Here is a 13246-nt window from a genome sequence, read left to right on the forward strand (position 1 = left end):
TATGAACTTCGCTGACATGCAACTCCATATAGAGGTAAGGGCAGTGTGTGTGTGTGTGTGTGAGAGAGAGAGAGAGCGAGATACGTATTTCTACGGTATGGAGGTGATGTTATGACCGTATTAAAACTCTATAGGAGACCGTCATGAAATCACTTGACCACAAAAACTTGGATCTGGACGTGGCATACTTCGCAAATAATGTCAGGTACGTACCGGGGCTCAACACCGTACCGGGGCTCAACACGTGCGCATGTCGAGACGTCGCATCAGGCAGTGCGTTTCTTGTCGCGCAGCACGAGCGAAAACCTGGCCGTGTGGATCTGGGACAGCATGGCCACGCGCCTCCCGCCCTGCATGCTCTACGAGGTGAAGGTATACGAGACGGAGAGGAGTGCAGCTATGTACAGAGGGGAGTAGACCCGTTGCCTTATGGCCGCGCGTCCGTGGGAGTAAGTAGTAAAGCTCAGCGCTTTATTTACGAGTTTGGAGTGAGACTGCCACCTGCTGTGTCTCGCGCCGCCGAACCGTACCGGATTAACGTTGAAGAGACCCGCTCAGCCATCCACCATGTGAAACTGATCCTATTAAAAAACACGGAGCTCGCAGGGCACATCACGGCACACCAAATCAATTAATTAAACCCCCGCAACCAACCTTGTGTATCTTCTTAATTTCGACTCTCGTTTCTATTCTCATTACCATGGCTAGTTTGTCTATACTGTATGAAAAGTCTCTAAAATAGTATGTAGTATGATGCAGATGTCATACAACATATAACACATATGAAATAAAAGTGCAGAGTAATTCTTAGACATCTATGTACAGATCTTGAGATCACTCGTAATAAATGAAATACTGAGGCTGAGAGAGCGTCTCCCCTTAGGGTGACAACCTTTCTGCTACCAGTAGGGGGCAGTACAGGGATGGATTTGGAGCCCAACAACTGAAGTGTTGGCGTTTCTCTACGATTAACTCAAAACTTCATAAATAAAATTTACAAGCTTTCCTGTGGCAGAACAAATGCGTTTATGTACGATTTTTATTTCTGTTGGTTTGTTGTTGTTGTTGTTGAGGTTTTTTTTGCTTTTTGTTGTTTTTTTTTTAAAGATCATTTTCTTTGAATTTTTGTTTTTAATAACTTAAGTTGCCCATTTTATTGCTATTGTTAACCTATTGAAAATGACTCTGGGCCCTGAACATCGAAGAAACTGCCAACGAGTTTTCCAGATTTGTGTCTGGTTTCCACTGGATTTCTGAAATAATTCTTGAGGAAAGCATGTGTCATCATGTTGACAAGAAATAACAAATGGTCAGTGATATATGAATGTCTCAGACATGTACATTATCAATGATAGAATGTACCCCCCTATCTCATAAATATTTTTTATATCTCCTGAAACCTGCTACCATTTTAAAGATGACAGCCACTACCTTCTACTCGTCCTTATATCAAGCTGTAACTTACATATTGTGGCATTCTGAAACTGATTTTGAGTGATTCACCTGATTTGCAATGTTAGCACTGATTGCATTTCAAGCAGAATATAGGAAAAGCATGACCACATGTCTTTTGACGCAAATGTACACAGCTCTCACAACCTTTGGACCATAATTCAGGCAGTTTTGGCCTAATTATAACATTCTCAGGCTTGCATTTGCCTTTCTCTGCCAGAAAGGTCTTATGATTTGCTGCATACAATGAGATGTATGTGTCAGACATGGAAACAAACCTTCAACAGCAATCACTCTAGTGAATTAGACATTAGAGTACAGTATATGTGTTCCTGTAATTACACTGAACTACATGACAATGAAATGTTAGACATTAAGGTGCAAAAGGCTGTCATTACTGCTGTGCTTTATCAAAAATAGGCTTTTAATGCATTCCTCCAAAAATAATAAAATACACAATACCAAAGCAGGGAGTTTCTCTGCCTCCTTTCTTAATCCTCAAGTCAGAAGATGACATGTGCAGGCGCTGCCTTACAAAACTGCTCCAGAACTGAAGGGGGTAATGTTTGGATTCAAACATTATCAAATGAAAGATTAAAACTCCGTCCATCCTGTAGTGGAAAGGGGTATGTGCAAAAAGCTCTCATCGCTGTGGACGCAGGGATATTTGTTTGGCCCACATGCTTGTATGGCCTGGGAGGTCTGGCAAATGCTCACTAATCAAAGCTCCCTCTCCAATGATCGTTTAGTTCACCAGTGCATAGTCGACATGGCCAGGGGTGATGTTGGCAGCTGGGTGTGTGTGTTCGGGACTACAGAACCCCAGTGGCAAGGCTTGAGAGACATACGTGCTGCTTATTATTTAACGCAGCCATCCAAACAAAAGAACCATTCACCAAGCCATGGCACCCTTCCAGGGAGCAATCTCAGCCTGACGGGCCGAGCTGCCTTGAAGGCCAGGTATAATAAAGCGCCCATCAGCCTCTAACGGCTGTTCTGGCAGATGCTCCAGCTTTGCTTATTGTTTTGGGTGTTTGATTTACGTGGCTGAGTGATTAGAGAGTGAAAGGGTCATAAAATCCCATCAGCTGTGCAAGATACACAGTAGCTTGTCTCCACGCAGACAGTTAAGGGGGTTATAATAAAAGTCAAACGGGATGCCGCTGGCTGTTGGTCTGTAGACCTTCTTTGCTATGTGAGGGAAACGTGAGACATTGTGCATGAGTATCATGCCTCAACAGTAAGTGCTTAAGCTTTGTAATTAATCATACTGATCTAAATCGTAAATGGTAAGCTCAGACATGGTTCTCCACTCAACCCTGATCTTCGTCCCTGCCAGTTTTTTGTTTTTGATCTCTGAGGATCTGCTTTCTTCTTTCCACCCACTGCCCCTGAGAGATACTTTTATTATTGAAGGCTTTCATGGGAGACAAAGTGTAGGTCCTGGTTGGAAGAGTCTGGGTAACCGATTCTACTTTCTGCCTCAGACACTCTGGCTGACGGCGGTAAAGCAGATAGATTTAACAGTAGAAATCAGAATCGAAGTGTGCACATTATTTGCCTCAGTGCAGGTACTTTAGGCTGAACTGGGGAGTTGTACGACGTCCAGTCGGCAGCGAGCGGTCCGGACGGGCACTTTGTGGCCATACTGCACGCAACTGATCATCAGTGAAACCATTATGCATCATTAAGGACTTGCTGTGCACTGGTCCTTTGTGTCAGAGCACATCAAAGTGACGTTTCTCTGCTCTTAGGCAGATCAGCCCAGCATATCTTGTCCTATCTTGCCTGTAAATAAGCTCAATAGCCTTGCTGATATTCTTACCCTCTGTAAAGTAAATACAATTTCACGCTTGATTAGAACTTCCCCAAAGCTCTTTTTTCAGAGCGCATAAGCTGGGTGGATTTAGCCAGGAGTGGCATGCATCCTGGAAGGCATTGTTTGCTCTTATCTTCTAAATCACAGCAGCTCATAAATCACACAGTTACATGCAGTATTTTCAACTTACACAGCTTAGAACATTATAGTTTATGTTTTACAATTAAAGAAACAGAGTTGTGCTGCACACAACATTCATTCCTTCTAAAATGTCTGACTCCATTGCAAAAAACAACACCTTGGTGCACACTTACCCATTTATTCCTGATTACTCTGTTGAACTCTGTGTTAAAAATCTCTTGTGCATCACACAGCTGAATTAAATACTCCACTAGAATCAGCGCATATGTGTACATGCTTCAAAACAGCTCCAGGTGCAATTCTAGGTGAGTGTAATTCACAGGAAGCGCTTATCCAGCAGAGATAGGGTTAACTCCCTGAGTTCGGGATGGCCCATTTGCTGTTGGTGGTAATGGCTGCCTGGGAGAGGTGGAGTAGTGTGTCACAGAGTTTACATGTTTTCTTTTGGCACCCGAGTTCCCTCCCCCTGCAAGTGCGAGCGAGTGTGTGTGTGTTCGTGTGCACAGCGTGCCTCAGGGTCAGGTAACAGATGCCTCACTTCCTCTGGGAGCCTGGAGGAGATAGCAGGATGGAGAGAGGCTGCCCATAGAAGAGGCTGGATGGAGAAGAGAGTGTGCGTGATCCAGACAGACTTCCACCAGTATCGACCCCTCACCGGTATTAACGGCAAGCTCCTGACTCGCGTAAGAAACCACCTCTGCTTCTCTCAGTTAGCTTTGGTTTAGGCTTTGATGAGGTAGCTCTCACATAAAGCCAAGCTCAGGCTGAATTCCACATTTTGATTGCGCACTGGAAAACTTTTTTTTTTTTCTTTCAGTCAAACACAAGGTATAATCTGAATTTGGCAGTCTTGCACCATTTGTGTTATCATGACTCAGAAGGCCTGCTCTGCACACACACACATACACACACACACACACACACACACACACACACACACACACATTTTTCACTTTAAATTCTCAGTGAGTACAGGACTTTATCCTTCTCCCAGGCTGAATGGGGAATTTGAGTTTTTCCATTTGTCATGGCCAAATATGAAGGAAGTCTGATTACTTACTTGGAGAGTGCTGTCTGTACCGACACAGGCATGTGTGCATGTGACCGTCAGCTTCACACACACTTCTTAGGAATGCAATAATTTCGGAGCAGCTCAGAAATCACAGGTGGGCGGGTAGGGGGTTATTCTTTTGAGTCAATCCAGGTCAGATGCAATACTGAGTTATGTTAACTGCCTAATTACGTTCGAGTCTTGCACTTGAGACTTTATGTAATTAGGTAGAATAGACTTGGTTAGGGGCTGTAGACTGGTAGGGTCTGTGTTTCACATGCTGTTGCAACTTCTTGTGTGGTTTTGAGGCTGGTGGTTTGGTTATTCAGTAGGTTTTGCTTTGCCTTTGCACATCGCTGAGTTTGTTTTGCACCATATGGACGACAGCTTCATTTGACCAGAGATACGCTGTCTGGCAAACATCTGTTTACTTTGCTCAGCTACTCCTTTGTGTCTGTCAGACCCCAAAGCAGAATACATGACTGAGCATCAGTGCAAACAATAAAGCAAAAGAAAATGATTGCAACGCATTATATGACATTATCAAATAACAGATAAATAACAGACAGCTAGCTGTTTTTGTAGCATCACATGACACACACACACAGGGTCTCTGGCCTATCACATGCCAGAAGCAGGGATTCCAGGGTGACTTCAGTGACTTGCCTTGAATCCTTGTGATGTTTGCCAAACTCATCCTCACTACCAGTCAGACAGTACAGTTGAACCGGCTTAGATGAGGGGGGTATCAGCCAGAAGTGGGAACACCCCCCCCCCCACCTTCATTAAACCTGTGTGCAAAGGCCATTGTGTAGCTCACCAGCATGTCTGTATTCCACTGACAGGATACACCTCTGCACTGTAATCAGCCAGTGTTAAAAGGAATCAAACCTCTTTTGTGTGTGTGTGTGTGTAAACAGAACAGAATCTGAACTAAGAGTGCAAATGATTAAAAACAGAATGGAAATTCAATCATTGCAATGTGAAAATTCCAAATGTACAGCTTTATGATTTTATTTATACACACACGCACACACACACACACAGACACACACATATACACACACACACACACACACACACATATACACACACACACACACACACACACACACACACACACACACACACATATACACACACACACACACACACACACAGACAGACACACACATATACATATACACACACACACATATGAATATTTCCTATAGGTACTCATGACTTTGAGTATTTGAATATTATAAAAATGAGAAGGGTACAAACAGCTGTTTAAATGATTGTAATCCCAGTCTGGTCTGTCAACTGTGCAGATTTGGTTTGCAGTGTAGGGGAATACATTTATTTGGAAAACTAATGCTCATGATCTGAGCCTTGAACAACTGAGTATGGAAGTAGGAATGTGAATATCCTTTTGCCAGAGTTTCTAATGTTCATTGAGTTGCTCTGAAAGTCTCTGCTGATTCCTCAACAGTCATACGGCATAATTTGTGTGTTTTGTGTGTAACACATCCTCCCAGATCAAGTTGAGGCATGAAACCTTTTGCAACATAGCCAGTCCCATACCTAAAGCCCCAGGGAAGATACATTGTAACCACGGTCAAGGTTTGGGAAGAGAATTCTCACCAAAACATTGTGCTCACTGTCAAGAGACATTTCAGAGGGGATCAGTTTGTAAAAAAAAATGCTGGGTTGTGCAGATTTTTGAAAAGTGAGTATTATAGTCGGCCAGCCTGTAACAAGCTACCTAAAGGTGATGGTTCGATTACTGCATACTATGTGCTTTAGTTTAATTTTGTTTCCATGGTACATGTATGGCACTCTGATCACACAGACCTTGAACATGTATCTGTTAATATATGCTTCACATGCTTCACAACAGTCTGTCCCAATGTCATTCATTCTTCAGTAGGACTTTGCTTTTAAAATTATTTTGAAATACCAGTGTACAATACAAGTGTAAAAAGTTTTCCATGCAGGGAAGCAATGTGTGCATTCCTCTGTGGATAAGATGAAACTGTGTGATGAATCTCACAAGGATACGAGAGCTTGTTACAAAAAGGTTACAAAAGACCCACTGGAACATCCTGTGGTCGATGTGAAGTCTGGTTGAAATGCATTTTTTCAGCATGTGAAAATGTGTATTAGATGACTTATATTGATAACATTTTGCAAATCTAGCTGCATCTTTACAGAATTTCAACAATCCCACATTGATTTCACGTTGCCATTTTTCACAAATGATGCGCGATCTACACAACCAATTTTTGCCCAGAGGAAACTGACACTGTAGTGAAAGAAAGCGCAGAGTGCCCTGTGTTGCTTTCTCTTAAACTACTCTGAAGTCTGACATTCCTGCTTTAGTTTCACTGAGAGAAAAATATATATGAAACAAGCATTCCTCAGGTATGTTTTCTCATCCTGTCAGGTCTACGTTCAGGTTTTGGAATCTATTTTGCTGAAGATTTAAATATGACTTGTTTCTCATACACGTGTAGCTACACAGTCAGGAAACCTTTGGCTTTACACACGCGTAGATGCTTAGCTACACACCCAGTAAAACTACACACCATCCAGAGTGATGTAAGTAGGAGCAGTGCTCTCTCTTGCTTTCTTTCGCTCATGCTTAAAACTCACCTATTCCATGGCCTGGGCCCTGCCTGGTCTGGGCACTGCATCAGCCCTACAGGACAAACCCATCTATTGGGGTTGTGTGAGCTAACAGCTGAATGGGAAAGGATTGCTCTTGATTGTGCCATATGTGGTAACTGTTTAGGTTAGTGGTGTGAGCTCTGTTCCTCTGCTGTTGTTTCCAAGGAAAAAAGAGAGAAAGCCCTTGACAGATGCCAGAAATATGAAATATGTGTTCTCTTGCCATACTCTACTTATTATATACTATTATGAGTAACACCTGATTACTTTAACAGATGTCCTCATTTCTTTGGACAGTGAATGGCTGTTTGGTATGGATTTCTGCACATTTTTGGTCAATCTCCCATTGAGTCACAGCAAAATAAGGAATGCAGTGGAGGTTTGTGTTGGTATTTGATCTAGGCGAGTTATTGTGGCGGGGTCGTACGAGTGGAAGGAATTTGGAAGCACGGTGAACCGAGCTGAGAGGCCCCCAGAAGCAGGAGGGTGAGCAGGAGGTGGGTAGGTTTGGGGCGGCGGTTGGGAAGAGGGTGGAGGATGGATGAAGGGGTGGTTTAATCCAGGCAGCAGTGAGCGGGAGGGAGCCAGAGAGGAGCCTGAGAGGAGCCATGAGGCAGTGAGGCAGAGGGATGAAGGAGAGAGAGGAGTTGCAGAAAGCCGTGGAGCAGCGTGACCGGCTGCTGTCCCGCGTGCGCCAACTGGAGGGAGAGAATGCAGAGCTGTGTAAGGACAGGAGTGAGACATTCACTAGGATGCGTGCCGTAAGTCCGCCTGCGCTCTGCCGCCGGGATCACTGCTATTTGGCTTCTTTTTTTCTCGTTTGCTGCACTGCTTGTTGAAGTCTTGCTTGCGTTTTGCTTCTGAAGTGGCATGCAGTCGGTGAAGTTCTTGTCATGGATTGCTGAGTTGTCAGTCATGCTGGAGAGTAAGAACTTCACATCAGGCAGGAACACAGCTTTGTAATGGAAGTAGCTGAGCAAAAGTGCGTGGTCTGTCACTCACTGATCGTTATGTACGTTAAAGGCCAAATCAGGCGTTTTGTAGTAATATTGAGAAATCTACAGATCAGCCATGTGGTCCTTCACTTGTCTTAGTGCTGCTGACTGGAGGGTGGATGTTGAGTGGGGTGACACGGCACACAGGGGCATCACTGGTCTTGCCTCACCTCGCCTCACCTCACCAGGCTAGAATATGGCTGGCTGGGATGGAGAAGGGCAGACAGAGGCAGGGTACTGCCCATGTTAGCAACCCTGGCTCCACTCACCTAGGCCTACACGGTGGGTTATTTTTGCTGCTGATTGCATTGCCAGATCCTCCAAAGTAACTTCCCGTTCTTTCCACTCAACTCTGCTCCTCTCTCCGGAGCAGGACAGAGACCAGCTGAGCTCTGAAGTCTTTCTGCTGCATCTTTTTGGATGTCTGTTGACTATTGACTTCTCTTCCTGTCTCCTATGGCAATAGAAATATATGCCAGTGAAATGTTGTCGTCTATTTGCCCGCGTTTATAGTGACTCGTGTGAAGCCGCAGTGTGGACGTACGCGCACACTGATGCTGATGATGAAGAAGGATGATGGGCATTAAAATATGTCAAACACTGTTCTGCTTTTTGTACATTTGTGTTTGGTTGATGGTTAGCAGATGCCTCCTCTGTACCCATTGAAATGTTCATACTGGAAAACAGTCCGAAGGAAGTGAGTGAACGAATGACCAAATCCAGATAATGTGCATTAAGCATTTCATGACTCAAAGCACTTGATCCAATGTCAGGTTCCGCTGGATGATTTTCCTAGTTTCCAGTGTGCTCGGAAAAAGACCCACTCTTCCCAGCCTTCCCCTGCTTTCTTCTCCATTCTTCTCAGCTGTTTCTTTGACAATTCTTGGCTCTTTCCTGGAGAGAGCTCTCTGTTGAGTCATTATGGAGATGTATGCCTAGAACGCAAGATGCTAAGGTTCGTTAACCATCTGACAGGTCAGTACAGTCTGCAGCAGAGGAAGGTATTTGGGTATTAGTCTATGCATATAAATGGAAGACATGCTTGCTAAGAGGATTAGTCATGACAAGAGTCATATTTTGAGCACCATTTCATGGTACAATTGTAGTATTTTTCAATACATACTCGAGAGTAAATTGAGAAAATAAATTCACATAGTTTGTTTGGTTTTATACTTTGAATTCATAATGCCAAAATAAAAATAATTTATATACAGAACAGTGAAATGATTCTCAATAATAGGAAAGTTACTGTAATGAGGTAGAAAAATGCCTGAAGTACAGCAAAAAGCTTTGTTTATCCTCCAATAATTGATATTGTGAAATAAATGTGAAACACTTTTCCAGAAACATCCAAATGCCCTGCTAAAGCATTTGGAAAACTTTAAGATCTGGGCTGACTTTAAAGCTCCTGTGTCCCAAGGCAAGATCAGTGAATAAGAGCCACATTCTCTTTCAAAGCCTGCAGACGTGAAGTGAGATATACACACATCTGTTGTGTACTTTCACAGCAATGTTTTTATTTAGATTCATTATCTAACATTAACTAATCACTTACTGGTCAATAATCCAATAATACTAATGATAATCCACTAATACTAATCCACTAGTGCTAATTGAAAACAAAATAATATATGCTAAAACCTTAACAGAATATAAACTGCTATTTGTTATAAATTTTACCCAGAAATTTTTTTAGTGTGAAACAAGTTGAGCTCAATACTTTTCTCAAAAGTGAGAAATCAGAAAAAAGTCAACGAGTCAACAACCTCGAGAGTTCTGTATACAACTGGCCTGTATAAAACACATCTGCAGTTTGCATGACATCAAAAGCGTGACCTAAAATATGGGATATGGTTTTGTGGTCAGATGAGATAAAAAATGTGGTGTTTTTTTTTTTGGTTTTTTTTTGACAACATTCAAATCGCTATGTGTGACACAAACCTAACATCACCTCTTCTTCAAGAAACACTGTCTCTGCAGTAAAGTATGGAGGCCTTTAGTTATCAGGGACAGATGAAAGCACAGATGGGCTGTACAGATACTGCAAAACGTATAAAAATAAGGATGCTTCGCCGCTTGTTTTCATTCTCAGAAACATCGCTTCATTCACCAGGCTCTTGGTGATACTGCTGTGCCTAATTCCAGTAAACACCAACATTTCCAATGGTTTGGAGTGAGATAATGCATTTGTCCGATCTGAACTACATATTCACTAATATTGTACATTCATCTTTCAGTGATTCTATGAAGTCTTTGCAAAGTGTCCTCTCTTTGATTATTTGTTCAGCATTCAGATGTTTACCTCAAATTTAAATACCTGCTGTATTCTGGTCCAATTTGCAGTAGTTAAACACTATTTTTCATCCAGATTAATCTTACATTTTCCAATAATCAGTTCTGTTTTTTAAAACTATTCTAAAGCCTATTTTCCACATTTAACTTTTTTATATTTTGATGAGAGCAAAATTGCTGTTTACAAAGTAATATATCACTAAGGCAGCAATGATACACATTAATGCTGTAAACTGTCCTAGATGTTCATTGCATATATAATATGTAATCATTCGATATGCACTGCATATTTCCAAGTTATTCATTCATGCTTCCTATCTACCAGAGCAACACAGGTAACTGAAGTTAGTATTTCTATTTGTATAATAAATAAATTATGATTTTATGCCAGTAGCATTCAATATTCATTATGTATAATTCCAAAAATACACCAAGAACATGAAGTCATTGTTTTTCTGCTTGTGTTTATTTGAACCTGAAACTGGATGAAGCTCTAGGCCGCTGTAGGAGTCTTTGGGAGGTAATGTTTTCAACATGTCTTAGTTTAGAAGCACACATTTCACAAAATACCACCACCATTATTTTAACACACCATGAAACATTCAAAATGGAAATGGATAGAGGCAGCAAGTCTTGAAACGATATCTTTATCCTGCAATCGTTTTATCGCATGAACACCCCAGTGCCACGGTCATGTTCACATTTACCTGATGCTTTTATCCAAAGCAAATTACAACTTGGACACAACTTGAGGGTTAAGGGTCTTGCTCAGGGCCCCAAACAGTGACAACTTGGCAGTGGTGGGACTTGAACTGGCAACCTTCTGATTACTAGTCAAGTTTCCTTAAACAAAGAGTTAGTACTGTCCATAAACTGCAAAAACTGCATAACCAAAAGTAGAAGAGTTTGTTCTTTACTTGTTTTGTAATAACTGGTACAAAGACTCTCTGGCTGAGATAAATTAAAGATAGACAGAATGACAATGACTTACAAATTTAGCAAGTTTGACACTTACCTAACCCTGGTATGCACAACATAAGGTAGCATCTAAGAATACACAACAGAAGCTATGATAGCCTATAAATGCTTGTGATCAAATGTTTAAATATTGTTTTCCTACTAGAGCTGATACCAGTGTAGACCCTGTACTCTTTCATTCTGAAAAGCATCTGATGAACCTCTGAAGTTCCCTCAGAGCTGTTAAATGATGCCGCCAAAAGGCTAGTTTTACATTTACATTTATGTAGTAGACACACTATTCCAGAGCAGCACACAAAATTGCCCTGGCTGTCTACTCAGAAAAGTATCCGTAGATAGTTCAAATGGGTTATATAGGCTGAGAAATACCCTTAAACTAAGACTATGGTGGAAACAAAGAGTCAGTAGTGAAACCTAGATTGAGAAATACAACACAATATAATCCAATGCTTTAAAATAAAAGACCATTTGAGTGCAGTTGATAGAATATAATTGTTTCAATGCAAAAACAAGATGGTTCAAATGCAAATATAGGGATTTTTTTCTAAGTACATGATTAGGTTACATTCAAGTGCTTTTGAAAGACATGGGTCTTCAGTCGGCATTTAAAGAGAAGAGTCTTATCTTCCATCAATCTGGAAAGATGGTGAGTCAAACCAGGTCATACATGTAGCTCAAAGGTCTCCAGGTACGGAATCAGTCTTCATCATTGGAAACACGAAGGAAGAAGCAAGTCCATTTCTGGCCTTGTAAAGCAGCGTCTTGGTTTTACATCTGATACAAGCTGTTACAGAAAGCCAGGTAAGAGAGAGCAGCGGTGGAGGTGTTCTGTAGGAGACACTAGACACTACTGCAAACCCATTCTGCACCACAGGGGTGAAAGTGTGGCGCTATCGGTTGTTGGAACTTTTAGGAAAAAATAGCAAGTTACATCTGCTATACTTCAAATTACAAATATTGCAAAACACTTTGTTAAATTTCCATATACTCTACATATACTAGCAACTAAAAAGAAATACTCAAATGTTGTTTCCTGTACGAATACTGAGGCACGCCAAACCACACAAAGAAACCTACGAAACAGCCCACTCAGCCTTGATGACTGGCCCTCACTGCTTTTGAGATACTTTCAGAAATATTTTTAATTGATGAGAAAAGAACTTCTTTCCATGAATTTTATATTGATCCTACTTTATCTCCTATTCATGTTCCTCTGTCTGCTGTCAACTGTAGCATCAGTGTATCATTACAAATATTATTTCTTCGCTAACACAATGATTTTGACAATGAACTTCTAGCCCCTATTTTAAGATTCAAATCCATTTTGTCACTGTTCCTTCTGATATACCAAATCATGAATTGGTTATCACACACTAACACTGCATATTTACAACAACTCAACAGCCATAGCTTGAACCACATATAGTGCACATGTTCCTGCACTGAGCATGTGCAGAATAACAGTGTGATGGCCACAGTCAGAATTGCCCAATCAAAGATTTCGGGTGGCTGGATGTTTCTCATCCAACCAGCTATTTGCAATTGTTTCAATTTTTAGTCTTTACACAAGTTGTATCAGGTGTTTGCCAATTTAATTTACATCCAGACTAGCTTTCCACACAGGAGATTGGGCAATATCCCCAAAACAACAATAACAACAACACAAAACAATGATAAAAACATCAAAACCCTATTAAGATTGTCAAATTACTTTCTAAACATCAGTCCATGGCATACGTGTATCTGGGCAACTCTTTCTGCCTACAGGTATCAGTTTCATTCAAACTTCAGTAGATTCAAGTGTTGATAGTTCATATGTGAAATGTGCCAATGGTCCAGCAGGTTAGCTGTCATATGAAGGGGTCT

The 13246-nt window shown here is 41.5% G+C and overlaps 2 protein-coding genes across 4 annotated transcripts in view; both read left to right on the forward strand.

The window, feature by feature from the left end:
* Positions 1 to 1898, forward strand: part of LOC113570929 (6-pyruvoyl tetrahydrobiopterin synthase-like) — a 2670-nt gene extending 772 nt beyond the window's left edge. Inside the window, exons 4-6 of the mRNA XM_026999648.3 lie at positions 1 to 34; positions 135 to 205; positions 294 to 1898. The exon at positions 1 to 34 is cut by the window's left edge and continues 23 nt beyond it. Of these exons, the coding sequence (XP_026855449.2) occupies positions 1 to 34; positions 135 to 205; positions 294 to 417 (229 nt within the window). The 3' untranslated portion in view covers positions 418 to 1898. The remainder of the gene's footprint in view (positions 35 to 134; positions 206 to 293) is intronic.
* Positions 1899 to 3494: 1596 nt separating this feature from the next.
* LOC113570918 (putative uncharacterized protein MYH16) overlaps positions 3495 to 13246 on the forward strand; it is a 35779-nt gene continuing 26027 nt past the window's right edge. The window contains exon 1 of one of the 3 annotated variants that reach the window (XM_081698166.1): positions 3495 to 4095. In XM_081698166.1, coding sequence (XP_081554292.1) covers positions 3847 to 4095 — 249 coding nt within the window. In that variant the 5' untranslated portion in view covers positions 3495 to 3846. Of the gene's footprint in view, positions 4096 to 7691; positions 7877 to 13246 lie in introns of those variants that run through there. The other 2 variants (XM_035533502.2, XM_081698167.1) reach the window with 2 other exon arrangements.

Source organism: Electrophorus electricus, chromosome 15 (genome assembly GCF_041902795.1).
Source record: "Electrophorus electricus isolate QZ-2024a chromosome 15, ASM4190279v1, whole genome shotgun sequence".
Taxonomy (NCBI): domain Eukaryota; kingdom Metazoa; phylum Chordata; class Actinopteri; order Gymnotiformes; family Gymnotidae; genus Electrophorus; species Electrophorus electricus.